Source organism: Balaenoptera musculus, chromosome 4, assembly GCF_009873245.2.
Source record: "Balaenoptera musculus isolate JJ_BM4_2016_0621 chromosome 4, mBalMus1.pri.v3, whole genome shotgun sequence".
Classification (NCBI taxonomy): domain Eukaryota; kingdom Metazoa; phylum Chordata; class Mammalia; order Artiodactyla; family Balaenopteridae; genus Balaenoptera; species Balaenoptera musculus.
The window spans coordinates 133,507,186-133,527,084 of record NC_045788.1 but is presented as its reverse complement, the minus strand read 5'-3'; the positions used below and the strand labels follow the sequence as shown (position 1 = coordinate 133,527,084).

The following is a 19,899-nucleotide window of genomic DNA, read 5'->3' as shown; positions in this document are numbered from 1 at the left end:
TAGGTTATATGCAAATACTACACCATTTTACATGAAAGGCTTGAGCATCCAGGAATTTTGGTATCCGTGGGGGGTCCTGGAACCAATCTCACCACCCCACAGATACCGAGGGACAACTGTATAGACATCTACAGACTCTATAGTCAGAATATGTTTTTTTAAAAATATTTATTTATTTATTACTTTGGCTGCACCGGGTCTTAGTTGTGGCACACAAGATCTTCAGTTGTGGCATGCGGACTCTTAGTTGAGGCATGTGGAATCTTTAGTTGCGGCATGTGGACTTCTTAGTTGCGGCATGTGAACTCTTAGTTGTGGCATGCATGCAGGATCCAGTTCCCCAACCAGGGATCGAACCCAGGCCCCCTGCATTGGGAGCGTGGAGTCTTACCCAGTGGACCACCAGAGAAGTCCCAGAATATGTGTTCTAACGACAATTCTCCGACATCAACTAGGTGTCCTATGGTTCAATTTAGTGCAGACCCCACAGGTTTAGGGCTCAGTCCCACTTCAATGCCAGCCCCAAGTCTCAAGGATCCCCAAGCTACCAGCACTTCTGCCATGTAGGCTACAAACTCGCAGGGTCCCATGACCACACCGACCCCCGCTGCCCCAGGTTCAATAATTCACAACTGAGGAAAGCTCCATACTTGTGATTACAGTTTTATTATAAAGGATATAACTCGGGAACAACCGTTTGGCCATTTGGGCTAATAGGGCGAAGTATGGGGGAAGGGAGGTGCAGAGATTCCACACCTTCCTCTCCTCCTCCATGGAATACAGGTGCCCTCCTTCCCATACAGCTAAGTGTTCACCAAACCAGAAGCTCCCTGAACCTCATCATTCTAGGATCTTTATATGGGATTCCATCGTGTAGGCATGACTGACTAAATCATTGGCCATGTGACTGACCTCGATCTCATCCTTCCCTCTTCCCCTTCCTTGCAGGTGGTGGTAGTGGGGAGCTGAAAGGCACTTCATTAGCATAAATTCAGGTAAGGTCCAAAAGGGCTCGTTTTGGATAACAAAAGGCATTCCTACCAACTCAGGAAAATCCAAAGGTTTTAGGAGCTCAGTGACAGGAATCCAGGACAAAGACTAACTGTATTTTTTTTTTTTTTTTTAATGGCCGTGTTGGGTCTTCGTTTCTGTGCGAGGGCTTTCTCTAGTTGTGGCAAGCGGGGGCCACTCTTCATCGCAGTGCGTGGGCCTCTCACTCTCGCGGCCTCTGTTATTGCGGAGCACAGGCTCCAGACGCGCAAGCTCAGTAATTGTGGCTCACGGGCCCAGTTGCTCCGCGGCATGTGGGATCTTCCCAGACCAGGGCTCGAACCCGTGTCCCCTGCATTGGCAGGCAGACTCCCAACCACTGCGCCACCAGGGAAGCCCTGTATTTTTTTTTTTATTACACCAGAATATCTAATAACATAGTTGTTGGTATGTAACAGTACTCAATAAACAATTGCTGAAAGAATGAACAAAAGGGCAGATAATAGTATCATTCACCAGAATGGGAAATACAGGTAGAGAAAGAGGTTGTCAGAAGAAAGGTGGTGGTGAGCTCTGTTTTGGACACACTGCATTGGAAGTGCCCAAGGATCACAGGAGGCACTCAGATAAAGGGTCAAAACCCAGAAGAAAGGACAGAGCTCCAGGTATGGACATGCAGATAATGTGACAGATAAAACTAAGAGTGGAGATGACCGTCCTGGAGGACAGTGTAGGGTCAAAGGAGGGTAGAGGGGCCTTCCCTGGTGGCACAGTGGTTAAGAATCCGCCTGCCAATGCCCTGGTCCGGGAAGATCCCACATGCCGCAGAGCAACTAAGCCTGTGCACCACAACTACTGAGCATGCGCTCTAGAGCCCGTGAGCGACAACTACTGAAGCCCGAGTGCCTAGAGCCCGTGCTCCGCAACAAGAGAAGTCACCGCAATGAGAAGCCTGCACACCGCAATGAAGAATAGCCCCCGCTCACCACAACTAGAGAAAGCCCGCGTGCAGCAACGAAGACCCAACGCAGCCAAAAGTAAATAAATTAAATAAATAAATTTTTTTTAAAAAGAGGGTAGAAAAAACATCCCTGGGGACAGCAACATTGAAGGATAAGGAGCCCTCAGAGGAGACTGAGAAGTCCTAGATGTGAGAGAGGGGAGAACACACAGAGCAGAAGACACAGAAAGCCCAAGCAGAAGAGTGTTTCTACAGAACGTGTTGGAAGTCACAGAAAGATCGAGGAACGAACTGACAGGAAATTGTGCATGGGACTCAACGATGTAGGGGGCAGAGGCAGACGCAGACTGCAACAGGCAACAGGGACAAGGCAGACACCCAGCACGGCTATTCTTCCAAGAGACAAGGCTGTTAGAGGAAGGTGTGAGATGCCGACAGTGCAGCGTCGAGGGGGTCAAAGCCGAGCGGCGTGAAGGAGCGAGCAGAGGACAGGACGGCATGGAGGACACAGGAGGCCAAGAGCAATGCTGCGTGATTCAGATCGGGGCTCTGAGATGGACACCGAACCCTTCTGTACATGCCTGCAAGGTCCTGCGCGTCCGGCCTTACCTCCCTCTCCAGCTTCCTCATGGCGGCCACGGTGCCTTCTACTCAAATATACTGTGCTCCTTTATGCCACAGGCCCTGTCACGTTCTGGTCCCTCAGCCAAACAACTTCTTTCCTTCCCTGATGACCTGCTAGACATCCTTCAGATGCCAAGGAAATGTCACATCTTCCCTGGACTCTAGGACTAGACTAGGTCCTCTTGGACACTTTCTTTATAGCACTTACAACAGCTAGGAATCATTTATTTCTGTGATTGGGGGGCGCGGGGTATGTCTGTCTGTCCCTAGTAAAACATAAATAGAGTGAGGACAGGGACCTGTCACTACTGTCCCCTCAGCTCCTACCACAGCACCTGCACACAGCAGTCAAGCGGGATGGAGTTGTGGCTCTGATGAGGCACGGAGCTCAGAGCCTCAGAGGAAACCGAAGAGGACGGCATCTAGAACCAGGGGAAGGGACGGAGACACCTGCCTCTTCCTTCACCCTCTTATCTCAAGAAGCAAAGAGCAAGTGTGAGTCAGATAGATTTACAAGACCTGCCTGGGAAGTGGGCAGCAGGCCCAGCCAGGAGGCAGAACTGCTCCTGAGAGCGAAGGTGCAGGAGGAGCAGGGAGGCTTGAGGAAAGGGGCAAATGTGGTACAGTGTCTGTGAGGAATGGAGAGAAAGCTGAGGAAGAATTCTTAGCAGAATGCAAGTTCGGGAAGAATGCAGCTAAATGGGTAAGGACAAAAGTCCGCAAGTTTGTACAGTTTTTGTCAGCTGACTTTTAACAGCACAAATACAGGAAACAGAACACAGATAGTTGGCTTGGTCTAGCAATGGAGGTCTGCGGGGTAGACGTGACAGAAGGACACCAGGGCAAGGAAATAGCTGGGGTGACCCACTCTGAGGTCCCAGCTGCAGGTAGAAGGAAATGAAACCAGGGGGAAACTGACAATCTGAGATAAAACAAAGAAGGTCCAGGAACTAGAGTTTATGGGTGGAATTGTTGTAATCAGAACATGTGAGATATTGATAAATCATGCTGTGGGTATATAATTTAAAAAATATGTGGGAGTTCCCTGGTGGCCTGGTGGTTAGGATTCCAGGCTTTCACAACTGCTTCCCCTGGTCGGGGAACTGAGATTCCCACAAGCCATGGGGCGTGGCCAAAAAATAAATAAAAAATAAGAATTAAAAAAAAAAAGTGCAACATTTTTCAAGATACCATAAGCTCTCACCACCTACTGTTATCGGTCTCTTAGAACAAAACAAAACAAAACAATTAAAAATAGACCCATGCCCTTCTGAAAAAGGTCAAACTGCTATCTTTCCTGGAGTCTAATTTAAAAAAGCAGATGGCTGCAGAAAGGATATCCCTTTCCAGCTCCAACTTTTCCATAGTACACACGTTTCCCCAGCAGTTCCAGATGAACCGTAAGTTAGAAAGCCTCCAAATACACACCACAAGAGAATGCTAACATACCTTTAGGCATGGAAAAAAATCTGACAAAATCTATAATTATAGAAGTAGTCAAACTAGTGAAATAATGTCCACACTTCTAAACCAAAGGTGATCTAACCAGATTAGAGATGAGCTGCCCAAACTTCATCCTATCTCGAGCAATCACAGGATAGTAAAATACATTTTGTTTTAAAATGAATGAACAATACAGATTCTTGGGCAGCATGTTGAACATTTAAATTTAAAAAGTAAACTTTATTGAGAAGAAAGTTCATATATACTTTGGATTGCTTTGATGTCTTTTTATTATTGTTTTATTAAAGACTATCACTCAAAAGGAAAAAAAAGGGTCACCATCAGCCCCTTTGTCGGATCACTGTATGAGTGTTTTAGCCTGCCCGGCATTCTTTCTTCTCGTAATTGATCCCACTTTCCCTCCTTCTGCTAATTCCAGGAGTCTAGCTACTGACTTTACCAACTGGTACAAAAGGTGGACCCAAAGGCCCAGGACAGCCAATGAGAGTCCTGCCTTCCCCTGGCCATGGTGAGACTGGTTCAGGCACATGATCAAGCCAGGCCAGTCAGAACCCTTGGACTTGACAGTTATGTGAGTCAATACATTTCCCTTTTTTTCTTAAGATAATTTGTGCTTCTTCCGCTTGCAAATGAAAAAGTTCAGATAAATACAATTATGAATAAGGAGAATTACAGCACTGAGCTTTCTTCCTTCTCTCTACTACAATTCTTTCCTTCTCTTCCTATTATTCTTCATTTTTTCCCCTCCCCATCCAATGCCTTTAGGATAGTAGAATATTTAAACTTAGCACTGAGTACTTATGACATCACCATGAGACAGAAAGTTAATCTAAGAATAAGCCCAGCCCCAGGTAAATTATACTGTGATTCAATTTCTTGATATTTAGATATTAAAGAGTCTTCTTTCACTGGCTGGAACAGAACACGCTTAAACAGACCCCCTACACAGATGCAGTATCATTTTTTTCACGAGGTCAAACGGTTGTATGTATGTGAAGGGGAATAACTCCACTGAAATTCTAGGACATTTGGAATTAAGTTCAAAATCTCTTCCTTTTTGTTTCCCCTCAGCTAGAGAGCTGAACTGGCTTAAGAGAGGTCAGAGGGGGCATCCACATTTGCAAAATGGCCTTTCCAATAAAATCATAATTGCCTGAATTAGCTTAAATTTGTGCACTTCTGTGTCTCTTCCTGTCCTTAATTTTTTAAATTTAATTTTTATGTTACATTGGAGTATAGCTGATTTACAATACTGTGTTAGTTTCAGGTGTTCAACAAAGTGACTCAGTTATACATATACATATATCCATTCTTCTTCAGGTTCTTTTCCCATATAGATTATTACAGAATACTGAGTAGAGTTCCCTGTGCTATACAGTAGGTCCTTGTTGATTACCTTTCTTTTTTTGGCTGCGTTGGGTCTTCGCTGCTGTGTGCAGGCTTTCTCTACTTGTGGCGAGCGGGGGCTACTCTTCATTGCAGTGCGCGGGCTTCACATTGTGGTGGCTTCTCTTGTTGTGGAGCACGGGCTCTAGGCACGCAGGCTTCAGTAGTTGCAGCATGTGGGCTCAGTAGTTGCGGCACGCAGGCCCTAGAGCATGCGGGCTTCAGTATTTGTGGCACGTGGACTCAGTAGTTGTGGCTCGCGGGCTTTAGAGTGCAGGCTCAGTAGTTGTGGCGCACGGGCTTAGCTGCTCCGTGGCATGTGGGATCTTCCCGGACAAGGGATCAAACCCGTGTCCCCTGCATTGGCAGGTGGATTCTTAACCACTGCGCCACCAGGGAAGTCCCATCTATCTTTTATATAGTAGTGTATCCTTAATTTTTGATGTTGCTGTTATATGGAGAAAATAATAATAAATTCACAACTTCCTCAGACGACAGTCAAGAACTACAAGAGATGAGGTAGGATTATAAAAAGAATATAGAGCTGAAAATGAAGAGAAGGCTTAGATCAGAGTAACAGAACCCAACATCAGCTGGCTTCAACTAACATGTGTGTTCGGGGGAGGTGGGGTGTAATCTTAAGAATATAGGAGGACTTCATAGAACTCAGGAACAGGAATGCAACCAGCCCCAGAAAAAAACTGGAAGAGATGTTTCAAGTTATCAGTCTCAGGTAGTGTTCTCTCTTTCTGCTTCTCTCTAGATACTTGCTTTATGTTCTCCATCCACAAACCACCTTTATCTGTCCCCAGACACAACAGCAGAACGTAACTGCCTATAACTCCCAAGTTTTTACGTTATGTACGGCCCGTGAACACATTAAGGTCAAATCCCTCTCTCTTGGGCCCAACGTCAAATCTCCAGGAAAGGACACTGATTGGACTACCTTGGGTCAGGTCCCTAAACCTGGTTCAATCCTCTGTGTCTTCTGTGGGAATGAAGAAGTATGCAGGGGAGTGGATGTCTAGGTTAGAGGACAGTTAAGGGATTCGTGTTGAGTCAGGCAGACACTCCAAAAGTTCCCATTATACATTCCCAGGGTTGTACCCTGGTTTTCTCATCATCAAAATAAAGGAAATGGTCACCAAAGTCTAGAGTTTAATAGAACTTAAGAGAATTAATTGAATTTAAGAAATGAGAGGGTAACTAGCATTCACCACTGTTTGGGGAGTTCATGTCAGTAAGAAATACAAGCCAAAAAATTAATTATAAATTCTAGAAATAAAAAGTATCTTTTATAAATATGATGGTCTACATGAAAAACTCAAGAGAAATGAAAAAAATCATGAGGTCTTGGAGAGCTGAGACCTTTGTCTTGGTTCAAGGCTGGACACCTAGAGCAATGCCAGGCACAGAGCACGTGCTCAAACGTTCACTAAACCACTGACCAAACTCAGAACCTCCCACCTGTAGATCTTTAACATGGGTTAGAGGTGTGCCCAAGGTACTGATGCCCTCAGGTTTAGGGGATGATGCCTGCCATTAGTACTAATTACTAGGACTGATGTGGTACAAATATTATATAATGTTAGAAAGGTTGAGAAGCACTGAATAAATGACCAAAGCACTACTGGAACTCAGAGTTCTAGCAAGGTGGTTGGTTACCAAGTAAATCTGTATAAGGCCAATAAGCATTTAAATGTTCAACTCAGTAGTAGTACCAAAAAATGCGAGTTAAAACTAATAAAACTGGCTAAGATTTTTTTTTTTTTGAGGTGGTTTTACCCAATGCTGGTAAGGAAACAGGAGACAGGTACACACTGCCGAGGTAGCATACGGTTAAGGCCTGGGAACATATTCCAATATACTAAGTGAAAAACACAGGCTACAAAACTATATATACCTGAGGTTATAAACTGGCAAGGCAAAAGAGACTGAATGCAGCCCTCAGGTACGCTTTGTTTGAACCCCAGTGTGTTATTAAAAATTGTGGCCCACATAAAAATTGGGAGATTTCTTATTAAATCCATATTTCTAGATTTCCAGCTTCTCTTAAAAAGCTAGAAGGTGTAGTAACACCAAGATGTATCCTCCCAGGGCCACAAATGTCTGGGCAGACTGGCCCTGGGCTGCCCCATCCATGGGACCATCTTCAGTCCCCAGCGTCCCTAACATGCCTTCATGTCTCCCAGACTGAATACACCTAAATTTCTAGGTAATTTGAGCAAGCTGACCCCTCACAGGGCATGGATGGTCATTATCTCTGGACAGTGAGACCCCAGATATGCTCTTTTACTCCTTTACCTGAATTTTCAAAAGTTTTCTTCAATAAACATGTATTGCTTTTGTAGTAAGAAAAACATGTTACTTTTTAAATTACCAACTCACAACTGCAATATCACTTAATCTAATGAGATCAAAACAACTAAAGATAACAGATAATGACTATGGTTTAAAACTAAGGGAACTAAGGAAGTAATGTAAGGTTACAATTACTACAGTATTTCCCTCCCTTTGATACTAATTAAAACACCAGATTGGACAGACAATATTAGCATTTTACAAATTAGATCTTCCTCAAAGTGAATAGCTTCTATAGACACTCAATTCATAAAACAGCTATTTTTAAGGATTCACTTCCATATATTTAAAGTTTCTTTCACCAAAAAATGTAAACAGAAAAATCTCTCCTATCAGAAATCTATAGTCATAACCTCAATGAAATTAATGGTTAAAAAGTTAGGGGCTTCCCTGGTGGCGCAGTGGTTGAGAATCTGCCTGCCAATGCAGGGGACATGGGTTTGAGCCCTGGCCTGGGAAGATCCCACATGCCACGGAGCGACTGGGTCCGTGAGCCACAACTACTGAGCCACAACTACTGAGCCTGCGCGTCTGGAGCCTGTGCTCCGCGACAGGAGAGGCCGCGATAGTGAGAGGCCCGCGCACCGCGATGAAGAGCGGTCCCCGCTCGCATCAACTAGAGAAAGCCCTCGCACAGAAACGAAGACCCAACACAGCCAAAAATAAATAAATAAATAAAATTAAAAAAAAAAAAAGTTAAATAATTCCTGATCTTTATTTTACATTGTTTTATTTTATTTGATCCATAAGAATAGTGGTTTTATGGGGTTCTCTTTTCCTCAGAGAACTTCAAAAGTTTATACAAATCACCATTCATCTCATCCCATCAAAGAGTAAATCATATTACCCTCATGGCAAAGAAAAAGTACAAGGCCAGGTAGAAATGTCAATTTCAGATAACTGAAAGCAGGGTCAATTCAACATTTCTCTCTCGCTCTCCTCCAATCCACTCCCACGTGACATCCAGAGGGATCTATTCAAACAGAAGGTACTCCCCTGCTTAAAACTGATGTTGGCTTCCTACTTCCACTGACTCTGAATAAAATCCAAACCAGCTCCTGTCTCCTTTATTCCTCACCTGTCTCTCCAGTGCTCACCTCACCTGGGTGACTCGGGCCTCCAGGTAAACAGAGCCTCAAACACTAATCTATTCAACATGCCAGCATGCGACTGTTGAGTGTCCACTGTGCACCAGACACTGTTCTAGGTCCTGAGGATAAGGCAGAGAGGAACGCAGACAAAACTCCCTGTCTCGTGGAGCTCACACCCTAGTCAACCCCTCTACCAAGTTCTCTCCCTCCACAATTTCTCTAATCATTTAAAGAATATTAAAACAGCAATTTTAATGACAATATATCAAGGTATCTGAAAATTAGCAGTACTACCTATAAGAGACATATTATTATTTACTGACTTTGTTTAATATTATTTATTGTAAGTGAAGGAAAGAGGAGAAACAAAGGAGGGTGGACCTTTAACCACTGAAACTTGGTATATATACCAGGAATGGCACTAATTTTTCTGTCAACTTTTCAAGGTTTCTCTCATTACTAGCTATACAGCTTTTATATGTCAGTGATCAAAATGGAATACCTTAATTCTGTAAGAATGGAGCAGTTGAGTTTCAAATGATTCCAGAAACTGAAAGATTACTTGCTTTTAAAATCTATTATCCTAAGATTACAGCAGAAATGAATTGATTTTTATAAAACAGTGGATCCACAACACTCTTATTATAGATAATGCACAGGAATGGGTGTGTGTGTGTGTGTGTGTGTTTATACAATGGCTTATAATACAACACATTACCCTTGTTAGAATAAAACTGCTCAGGAAATTTGCCTCAGAGAGAGGTGATTAGCCCTCTACACACACACACACACACACACACACACACACACACACACAACAAATGGCTCCAATGACACCTTGTTTCCAAGCTTTTATCATAAGAATCAGTGTCCTTCGTAACCAGGTTGGTGAAAGCATGACACTAAAAGCCAGTTGGCCTCGTCCATTTCCCTGTATCCACCAGTCACCAGAAGGACTTGCAGACAAAATGCTGGGATGAACAAAACCATCACTGACAGAGAAACAAGTCAAAAGGTTCACCAAGGCACATAGGATCCAAAGCTGGCCCTCCTGCATTACCATGGTGTACAAGAGTTCCGTTTCCCTCCCCCTTCCTTTTCTTGGGAATGACTTAACCAGTGACAAATCTAGTGAACTGTTCTCATTTTTAGGAAGAAGAATGGGATGTTATTGTGACCAGTTTGGTGGTGTGATATGGAAAGTCAGAAAATTCATACACCTGTCACAATGATAGCTAACTTTTTTTTTAGCTGCATTAGGGAAAGGACGTTTAATTTTAACCACCAAGGATTAAAAAAAACTTTGACCAACTGCTATGACCTTGTTATTGAGTTCGCAAAAGAGTTCGTTCGGGTTTTTCTGTAAGATGTTATGCAAAAGTCCGAATGAGCTTTTTGGCCAACAATATTTTCTCAAATTCAGCTGAATCCGAAACTCTATCGCATCCCTCAGTTCACCTCCTGGCTCCACCACTGGATGAGGAGTAAAGTGCCCCCAGGACCACTCCCACCCGGCCTGGGTGGAGCTCCAGCCCTCACAACAGTGAGAGTGGGTTTTGGTGTCCAGCCTAAAACTGAGCCGTGGTTGTCCTGCCTGACTGAGCAGCACAAACTCAGGCCAGAGAGCTGAAGCCAAAATGATTTCACCAGCCCTCTCTCTGGGCAATAAGCTAGTAAGGTAAGCTGCCAATCATCAATCCTACTAGAAAAAGGTGAAAAGAGCAATGATGAATTCAAACAGATTAGCTTACTGGAAATTCACCTTGTTAGAGGGCTACAGTCATGAGCAACAAAACTTTAATGATATTCTACCATCACACTTATGAATAGAAGGGGTTTGTTTTTTTTTAAATGGTCTCCCAATGGATGGGTGACAGCTCTCTACAGTGAGGCCTTTGCATTCCCGAACTGAACTTCCACCGGGCACTTCAGATCTCCAAACTGGCCGACATGGAAATGTTTGGACAGACTCCCGGCTGTCTCCCTAATCACACTTCTGTACGTTGTCTTGTGTTCCCAAGGCAAGTCCACACCACAAGTAAACTGCCTTTTCCAATTTCGCTAGTCTTCTCTGTGACTCTAATCCTGTTTCTTACGCAGGGGTGCTTTAGGAAAACCACTACAGAGGAGAGGGTAGCACACTGCTTTGAGAGGTGGGTGCTAGACAGGACATGAGGCTTGTTTGTGAGCTAACTTATGCGACGAACTCCTCAATGAGAGGGCTTCAAATCTGTGCCCCACCTACTTTATAAATTAATGCACGCCAAGAAACTGCTAGGTTATTTCAAAACAGAAATCAGGAATGTAAAAAGTACCCCCAATGCCGTACAACATGTGCAGGAGACAGGCAATCCAGCACTGTGGCTAAGAGTTTGGGCTCTAGAGTAACTAATCTGCATGGCCACTTGCTGGCTCTCTGTTACTTAACGGCAGGTACCTTGGTTTCCAAGTCATATTCATCTAAAAAACCGAGAATTTGTAAAAATTAAGTGAGTTAATGCTTATAAAATGCTGTAAATGGATTCAATAAATGTTAGCTATCGGGAATTCCCTGGCGGTCCAGTGGTTAGGACTCCGTGCTTCCACTGCAGAGGGCACGGGTTCAATCCCTGGTCTGGGAACTAAGATCCCGCAATCCAACCAGCACAGCCAAAAAAAAAAAAAAAAAAGTTAGCTATCATTATGACAGGTGTATGAATTTTCTGACTTTCCATATCGCAGCACCAAACTGGTCACAATAACATCCCATTCTTCTTCCTAGAAATGAAAACAATTCACTAGGTTTGTCACTGGTTAAGTCATTCCCAAAAAAAGGAAGGGGGAGGGAAACGGAACTCTCATACACCATGCTAAGAGTGTAAATTGCTACAACCTTTCAAAATAACAAACTGGAAATATGTATCAAAAATCCTTAAACCATAGCATGTACTTTGATCCTGCAATCACACCTCTAGAAATTTATCCTAAGGAAAAAAAAAAAAAAAAAAAAATCTCAAAAGTATATATAGAGATGCATGGAGGACAGTCATTGCAGAGATACTGATTATAGTGGTGGGAAAAAAATTAATGTTTAATAAAAACAAATTGGTTAAATTATCATAGACCCATAAAATGGAATATTATTCAACTACTATTATAACTGACTATACAGACATGAAAAGATTCATGATAAGATGTTAAGAAAAAAAGTACAGGTTACAAAACAATCATATGTATAGCAGGATCCCATATTTGCTACCAAAAACTATATATAAATAGCCACATGCACACAGAAAAAGGGTCTGGAGAGAAATGTATTCAGGTAGTGGACCTCTAAGTATTTTATGGTTTTCTACTTTTTGTTGTTCTGTATTTCAATTGTTCTACCATAAACATGCGATTCTTTAAAATACAAGGGATTATCTAAACTGATTATCAGTTTCTTTCTGAAATAATACTATTAAGCTGAAAGTGATGACAGGTTTATCTTTATTTAGAAAAAAATTTGCATAGAACTTGATGCTTTATTAAATACTTTTAATGTTTAGTCTAGTTATTGTTATAATTTAAAAATTATACATATTTAGTGCCAGGAAATTAGCAAGAGACTTCTTTTTTAAGCAATGGATTTCACTTACTACCATAAAGTACAGTAGTACAAAAACTGAGCGGACTAGCTAGAGTTTCATATATTTTTATATACCTCAACTTTTTATGATCATCATAACTACCATTTATTAAATGAATGTATCTGAAGAACTTAAGCAAGCACTTAGAAGTATTAAATTTTACTACAACTATTCCCATTTTCAGCTGAGAAACCTGAGGCACAGAGAGGTTAGGTGACTAGATCAAAGTCACAGACTATGTGCGGTCAAACCCAATATTCTCTAGATGTTGCACTCTTAACTATCCATCCCCTCAACTACACAACAGAAGCTGTTATTTATGGGACTGAGTCCTGTGCTGGACTCTGAAAAAAAGGAGTGAAGGTCATATGTTACGAGTATGAAAAATAAAATCGGAAAACATACCAGTTTTCTACATTGTTTGGAAACCAATTTTTATTGCACTATGTTGGGCTTATCATAGCTTATAAAATGGCATTTTAATGTAGTGATAACATAGTAATTTACCACTATACTGTGACTTAAATTTATATTTTGAGTCTAAGCAAACATTTTGCTAGGAGCCTTCTTTCCAGCTTATCGCCTTGAGCAGTCTAAGCTTGGGAAAGGTTCTCTCCTTTCAGAGCCAACCAAACTTACAGAAATGACTGGGGTACAGTACTTGTGGCTCCTGGCTTAAAATCAATGACTACAAAGTGATAAGATTAACTTTACAAGTAAAGGTTTAAAGACGTGGCCTCACTGTGATGTAATTCACTCAAGTGTTTCATGAAGTTCCTCCAGGCACTCTTCTAGGCACTGGAGGCACAATGATGAACCAAAGTCTCTGCCCTTCTGAAATTTATATTATAGGTGTGTTACATACCTGAACGTCATAGTTTTTTATTAGCAGCCCTAAGGCATAAAAGTTATTCTGTCTCTTGAAAAAACTTGCTATCCTCTTCAAAACATGGTCTTAGGACACGCTCAGTGAGAAGGAAGCACAATGCCAGTGGTTCTCCAACGCTACTGTGCAAGAAAACTTCCTGGAGGACCTGCTGGAAATCAGATCCCAGGAGTCTGTATTTTTAGCAAGAACCTCAGGTAATGCTGATATAAGTGTTCTGAGGTCCAGACTTTGAGAAACCCGCCAGTAAGTGGAACCATTCAGAAGAGAATGATCATTCGGAAGAGAAAAGCTCTATGGCAGTGGAATGTGAACTGAGTAATATAAACCCAACCGATCTGTAATTAATTCCCTATAATTCACAAATCTAGCAAATAAAAAAGCTGAGTAAGAGTAGAGGGATTTACCAGCACCGCCTTCTTAACCCCCGTTATAGGAGATTTGAGTTTGCCTTAATCTAGTTATTTGGGGAAAACATGAACCTAAGCAGAATTTTACTACCAATATTAGGGATAAGCATTAAGAAAAAGGAAATTGTTAGTCAACTGCAAAAAAAAAAAAAAATTAGCTAAGAGAGACAAACATTTCAGGGAACTAACTTGCTACCACTCATTTTATGCCCTATTTCACAATGCTTAGTATCTGAACAATCCACAGGGTTCCAAAGTACATCAAAAATTTGTTCATTTCCTTTCTTACTCAGGCAGAATAATAATAGACTTTTGTGAAGGTACCATATGCCTCGGCAATTTCAATAGATAACATTCTTAGATAAAGAAATAGCCTTAAAAAAAAAGTTGTATCAGAAATGCTCCTTACTGGAGCTACTTAAAGAAGTTTTAAACAGTTTTTAAACCATCACTAAATTAGTGTCCCTCATTTCTCAATTCAGATTACCTAAAGTTTCTGGGTTCTTTACAAACCTCCTACAGAAAGAACTCAATATTTTAAAACGCTTTTTCTTTAGTAATAAGCAAACAACCATCAAAACAACATAAATGTTTCAAGTAAACTATTAAAAATTTGAGAACAAAAACACAGTATTTTGTTCTCAGTGACAGGTAGAAATCATAATTTTGGGGGGCATTTAAGCTTCTGCACCTTAAATCATCTAAAAATAAAGGTATCCCAACAAATACATTCCTCCTATTTCAGAGGTTAAGAGTAGCACTATATAAACCAGCTGGCCTGCTGGATCCATGGCCCCAGTTCCTTCCCTCATATCCTGTCCACTACATAATCCATGAGATCTCTGAGCCTGGTCTTCATCCTTTCAAAGGGATTAGTAAAAACTGCCTCCGCGTTGACAGAATTGAGATTTTCCAGATGCATTTTTTGGTATGGTATTTGTTTTTATTACCTATACTTTTTATTGTACTTGTTTTTATTATCCGTACGTTCCGACCACGGAAACATTAAGAGTAGGATGCCAGCAGATAAGCACAAAGAAACGCATCTGTCCGGAGTCTGCATGTATTTAAAATTTCAGGCTGGTGCTGCCTTCAGAATAGCACTGATGATGGCAAAGTTCTAAAGGAAACTTTCATATTAAGAGGCCATCAAAAATCTCCATAGCCTTCAACTCAACATAGAAGCCGCTAATTTATTTCTTCAAAAGCAAAGCCTTTAGTCTGAATCACAACAAAAGATGTCTATGGGAAATGTAATCTACGAAGTTGCCTTCTAATCCAAAGGCAAACAAGGAGCAAAGGAAGGCGCAACCCATTCCTCGTTGGTTTCCTTTTCCTGGGGATTCTGATCACATTTCCTCGTTCAAGCGAGAGCCGGTAATTGTGCCTTCGGTCCACACCGTAAAGCCGTGTCTGTGCGTAAAGAAAGGAAGGGGAACGGCAGACACCGGGGACGCGCTCCCACTGAAAGGAGAGCCGCTTTCTGTTAAATACTATCAGAGACAGCCCCAGCAGGAGGACTCAGGGCCAAACGGCACTGACTGTCCTTCACTGACAGGGATTTCGCAGGCACACGAGAGAGAAAAAGGGATGAGCCGGGAACTCGAGGCCGGGGGAGAGAGGCGGGAGGCGCGACGCCGCTCCCCGCGAGCTCCGGATCCCCGGGAGGCTGGCGGGGAAGCGAGACTTGGCCGGCCCGCCAGGCTCAGGCGGCCGAGGGCAGCGAGGTCAGCCCTGGAAGGACCGGCCGCCCCACGTCCCCCTGAGGAAGGAGGGACCCCGCTCGCCGGCCACGGCTGCGGACGCCCATTCAACCCGAAGCCCGTCCCGTGGCCGCCACCCCCTCAGTCCGCCGCGGAGCCCTGGCCTCCCGGCGCCCGCCAGCCGGCCGCCCCACCGCAGCCCCCGGGAGGATAGGAAGGACGAGGCACAGGGTCGGCGGGTGCCTCGCCTCCCGACCGTGCGGCAAAGGGTGAAGGGCGCCCGGAGGGACGCGCGCCGGCCCGGGGAACGGGCGCCCCAGGCGGCCATCGCGCCGACCCCCGCGCCGACCCCCGCCCCTGCCGCCTTCCCGGTCCAGGCCGCCGCGGTCCAGCCCGCTCCTCACCTCATCTCCAGGCGGGTCCACGCTGCCGCCGCAGGGACAAATCAGTACAGCTCACTCGCAGCGGGAGGGAACGCAGGAGCCACAGCCCCGCACACCATCCCCGCCCGCCCGCCTCTCCGTACGTCCCGGAGCCCGCTCGGGATTCTCCCTCGCGAGCCGCCGTACTACGGAGCAACCAAGCTGCGCTCCCTCCCCTCTCCTCCGATCTTCTCTACCTCCTTCGCTCCCTCCCTCGCTCCCGCCTATCTCCTCATCTCCCTCGGCTGCCTCCCCTGCTCCCATCCCCCCCTCCATCTCCGCCCCCGGGTGGGTGGGGACAAAAACCCTACCAATCGGAAGAAGGGGCCCACACCTCCTCACCGCCCCCTACCTCTAGCCCCGCCCACCGCGGGGAACCAAAGGAGGGGCAGCTGAGAGAAATGAAAGAGGACGGAGTGACAGCCGAATAAACCAATCAGCAAGCCCAAAGGGGGCGTGACCTGGGCTCTCCTTCCTCCCCACCCCCTTTCCAGAAGGCGTAACTAGAGATGTCTGGTCTGGGATTTTCCTGACGGGGCTTGGGCAGATTTTGTTCCACGATTTCGGTGCATTTCTCCGTTGCCGTGCGAAGCGAGACACTAGTTAGCATGCGTTCAACTAACTAACGGAAAGTGTTAAAGGAAAGAACAATGTGGAGGCAAAACGGAGGCGGGGAACAGTCCAAAGAAGATGATGGGGATACGGTTGGAATGAGGAAGGGTGTGGTCTTTGATATTTGCATAAAACTGAACCCTTCGGCAACTAGGACTTCGCGCATTTATTGGTAGCCCCTGGTGCATCGCCTTAGAGCATGCCGGGAGATGTAGTTCCATGTTCGGTTGCTATGGCGTTCCCTACAGCCTCGGAGAGTCCGAGAGCCTCCGAGACTGACGAGCGGCCTGGCCAATGGGAACAGCCCCTGGCCCAGAGGGGGCGGACTCTCTGCAGAAGGACTCGAAGGTGGCTGTGGTGAAGGTGCAGGCCATTGGAGCCGCTCCGAGGCAGGTGAGTGCCGAGAAACGCGCTGCGTGTCTCGGGAAACCGGGCCTTGGGGGAAAGAGCGGGAGACGCCCCGGCGAACCGTCCAGCCCTGGGGCGGATGGTGGTTACCGTCCTCAGATCTCTCGGGCCCAGGCCTCGCTTAGCTGAGGCCGCTGAGGGGCGGGTAAGACTTGATTTGACTGACGATTTCCTGGTCCTTACAGGTTTGGATGGTAGATTTTACCTCAGTTTGTATCTCTCTCCACATTTATGGAGGCAGAAGTATGGAAGTTCCCTTCCACTGAATCTCCCAGGTTGGATTTCTCCCCTTCCTGCATCTTTTTGTTCCTCTACTTGGAGTTTCTTTTTTTTCTACCTTACTCCTTCCCTACCGCCGCTTTCTCCTCCACTTTTGTTTTTCGGTGAGCACTTACTTAAAGACAGGGTATTCGCATTTATGTAACTGTAGGGCCAGGTTTGTCCTCCGGAGTAAGCTCGACAGCGGAATACTCCGGAGCGATGCGAGAGAACCACCTCAGAATCATATTGAAGCGCAGATGCTGATTGTGTAGGTCTGGGCGGCCCTGAGAATCTGCAGTTCTGACAAGCTCTCAGGTGCTGCTGGTCCGCGTCATGAGCAGCCGGGTTCTCCGTCAGCTCTGAGTGCAGATTTAATGAGAGCCACGTTTAAAAAAAAAAAGAAAGAAAGAAAGAAAAAAGAAAAGAAACATGAAATTAATTTTAAGGTTTCATTTAACCCAGAATGTCTAAAATATTACCATTTCGGGATTTCCCTGGCCGTCCAGTGGTTAGGACTCCGAGGTCTCACTGCCAAGGGCCCCGGTTCCATCCCTGGTCTGGGGAACTAAGATCCCACAAGCCGCGCGGTGTGGCCAAAGATAAGAAATAAAATATCGTTTCGATACATAATCAGATATTTTAAAATCGAGATATTCTGCATTCTTTTTTTTCTTCATATTAAGTCTTCGAAATCTGATGTGCATCTTACAGTAACGGCACGTCTCAGTTCTGACTAGGCACAGTTCAAGGGCTCCTTGGTGGCTAGTGGCTACAGTTACTGAATGGCACAGGTCTAGATGATGTCATAGCCCACGGCCGAAATTAAAAGGTGTTAAAACTCAAGTTGCCCTGGACAGAACCCCTCGCCGCTCTGTGAGATGGGCTTTGGAACTCTTGATATTTTACAAGTTCTCTGCTCAGTTTACAGAAATAATAGTAAAAACAGTCAACGTTTATTGAGCACTTACTGTGTGCCAGGTATTGTACTGAGGGCTTTGCATGTATTTTTTTAAGCCTTACAGTACCCCTTTGAGGTAACTACTGTTATTATTCCTGTTTTATAGGTATGGAATCTGAGGCCCAGAAGGTTAAAATTACGTAGCCCAAGTCATACAGTGAATAAGTAGGAAAGCCAGGATTCAGGGTAGGGCCAGTTATGACTTCTAAATCGTATCCATCAATCACTGCAGTGTATAATTGTTACCTTTTATCACTAATTTCAACTTATTGATGCCTCTGCTCTAGATGGCAGAGGATGAGACATTCAGATTGGAAAGAGAGGGTTCACCATACAAGGCAAAGTTGCCTGTCAGTTGCAGTGAAATATTTCGGTAGTTTTACAACTCTCTGTGCTGTGCATTCAAAATCAGAGTTCTAGATTGAAGAAGAGTACGCAAAACCTCAAGGAGATATATAGGCCTTTGAACCAGTACTATACCCTGGACAGTAATGTGTCTTGGTTCATTTGTGTACCTCCTTGAAGGAGGAAAAAGGGAAGGCTTGGAAATTCTTAAAATGTTTCACTATGGAATCACAGTGTTTTGGGGGTTTGTTTTTGGTGAAATCTTTTTTTAATTGATAAAAATGTTTTCTTGCTCCTGTGAACTTCACATAGAATAGTTCAAATACAGCTTTATTTATGATTTTTCTAGACCCAATAAACAGTATACGTTGAGCTAATGAGAGTTTTATGAGTAGAAAAGCAAAAACACATATCCACATAATGCTAAAATGTAGTATTTTGCAAAATAATTTTCTTCTCTTTTTATACATTATAATAAAGGTGACATCTCATGAATTATTTTCCCTTGATTGTGAATTTATTAGTAAATATTTAATCAGAATTACAGTTCCTACTTTGCATCTGAAGTAAGAAATGATTAAAAATCCTATAGTGATTTAGAAAACTAAGTGTTGACAAACTGCAGTAATGTTAGTCTGTGGAGAACATCCCTTAAGTCAGTTGGAGAAGAGGGAGAATGTATTAGAGATACAGGGAGGATCCCTCAATTGCTTATCTTCCTCATCACCTGCATTGTCCCAGTGTGACATGATTAAGCCAGCAGGAAGGGATGACTGTCGTTCGTGCCACCATTGGCTCCACTGTTCCCTAGTAGTACAATATGGGAAAATATGATGCTAATTCAGAAATACAAATGAAAGTTAAGTTTCTGTCGTTCTAGATCTTACTATATTAAATGGCCCTACATCAAATAGAAACTGGAACAAAAATTTCTAATCTTTCAATTAATAACCATCCCACTTCCCCAGCCAACCCACTACCCACCCCCCAGCAGTACTAGCAAGGGGGTCCTACTAGTAAGAATTCTTAAGTGAAAAGGTATTTTGTAAATCAACAAATAACAATAGTTAAGCTCTCTTGGAGGCAGGAGAATTAATCACATATTCTTTTGCGATTCAAAAGAGGTCATTGCTGAAGCCACTTGTTGCATATATAGGCAACAATTTGACGTATCCAATCGAATGCCTCTTGTTGTTGCTTCCGCCTAAAGCCCGTATCAAAACAACTTTTTTTCCTTTCCTAATTCTTTACCTATCTTTAGATCTCAGGTTGTGTGAGATGTAAAGATTATGCGTCACTTGTATACATTGAATTGAGTATGTCTTGATAATGTTCATATAAATCTAGATTCTCATAATTAGAAGAGACTTTGTGATGGTCATCTCATCCCCCGACCTCCTCAACTGATG

The 19,899-nt window shown here is 43.8% G+C and overlaps 2 protein-coding genes across 4 annotated transcripts in view; one reads left to right on the top strand and one right to left on the bottom strand.

Moving 5' to 3' along the window:
- The window catches only part of ITSN1 (intersectin 1), a 235,769-nt gene extending 219,622 nt beyond the window's left edge, over nt 1–16,147 (bottom strand). The window contains 1 exon segment of the mRNA XM_036850123.1: nt 15,889–16,147. The gene's annotated coding sequence lies outside the window, so the exon portion shown is untranslated.
- Nucleotides 16,148–16,443: 296 nt separating this feature from the next.
- Nucleotides 16,444–19,899, top strand: part of CRYZL1 (crystallin zeta like 1) — a 33,258-nt gene continuing 29,802 nt past the window's right edge. For 2 of the 3 annotated variants that reach the window (XM_036849772.1, XM_036849773.1), the window contains exon 1: nt 16,444–16,911. In XM_036849772.1, coding sequence (XP_036705667.1) covers nt 16,813–16,911 — 99 coding nt within the window. In that variant the 5' untranslated portion in view covers nt 16,444–16,812. The remainder of the gene's footprint in view (nt 16,912–19,899) is intronic. The other variant, XM_036849771.1, reaches the window with a different exon arrangement.